At 42.5% G+C, this 869-nt stretch overlaps 1 protein-coding gene across 1 annotated transcript; it reads right to left on the bottom strand.

The window, feature by feature from the left end:
- Positions 1 to 20: 20 nt before the first annotated feature.
- On the bottom strand, positions 21 to 169 carry SARC_17519 (hypothetical protein; the record flags this gene model as incomplete). The annotated part of the gene is made up of 1 exon (XM_014288390.1): positions 21 to 169. A coding segment is annotated over one exon (149 nt), but the record flags the coding sequence as incomplete, so codon positions are not given.
- Positions 170 to 869: the final 700 nt, after the last annotated feature.

Raw genomic sequence — 869 nt, 5'->3', positions numbered from 1 at the left:
TATATATGCATATACAAGAATTATAGAGCCAAAATATAGCTCACCTGCCCCATCTCAGAGAGAACCTCGGACAGAACTGGCACTAGTCCCGCAAAGGCAATGAACTTGTTGGGAATGTCGTAGATGGTGATGGTGTCCATAGCCTGAGCGCCGCTGCGTGCAGAAGCACCTGATTGGAAGGACATGGGAATAGAACATCGGATGAGTGTGTCTGTATGTATAGGCTATTACAAGCAAAACATGTCAGACCCATGTGTGTCAGTATGAATCAACGGTAAGCTAGTTTTAGGGTTTTAGTGTAGGCCAGGAGCGTCTGTTGGAGCTTCGAACAGCTGAACTTGTCGTACAAGTATGTCTTTATGAGCTGTTTTAACCGTCGGATAAGCGCGTCTGTTTTCGGTATTAAAGCGTAATACGTCGGACAAGTGCGTCTATAAGAGATATATTAAGCATGCCATGTCCCATAAGTGTGTCCGTACGAAGTGTTGTACGTTAATTTAGGACCAAGAGCCTCTACAGGTCTTAAAAGCCTAAATGCGCCAGTACAAGTTATGATAAGTTTAATATAGGACCAAGTGCGTCTGTTTGAGGCCTTCGAAGTTTTTAATTTGTTGCATATTTTGACCCTAAAATGTCAGGACAAGCGTGTCTTATGAAACAATGGGAGTGGGCTCAATTTATGTCGCAATCATACGATAACCAACGAGAGTGGCTAGGCGTAATTGAAACATACATGGCATAAATTAAAACTATGTCCCAATCCTCTGCTTTGACTGCGAGACTACCACAAGGTAATTGCGCAATCACTTGACAATCTTCTACTAATCAAACACACAAACAACGACACACTGTGAAATTAATACATGTCG

The sequence above is a fragment of the Sphaeroforma arctica genome (assembly GCF_001186125.1).
Source record: "Sphaeroforma arctica JP610 unplaced genomic scaffold supercont1.11054, whole genome shotgun sequence".
NCBI lineage: Eukaryota > Ichthyosporea > Ichthyophonida > Sphaeroforma > Sphaeroforma arctica.
The sequence above is the reverse complement of the archived record's forward strand: the minus strand, read 5'-3'. Positions and strand labels throughout refer to the sequence as shown.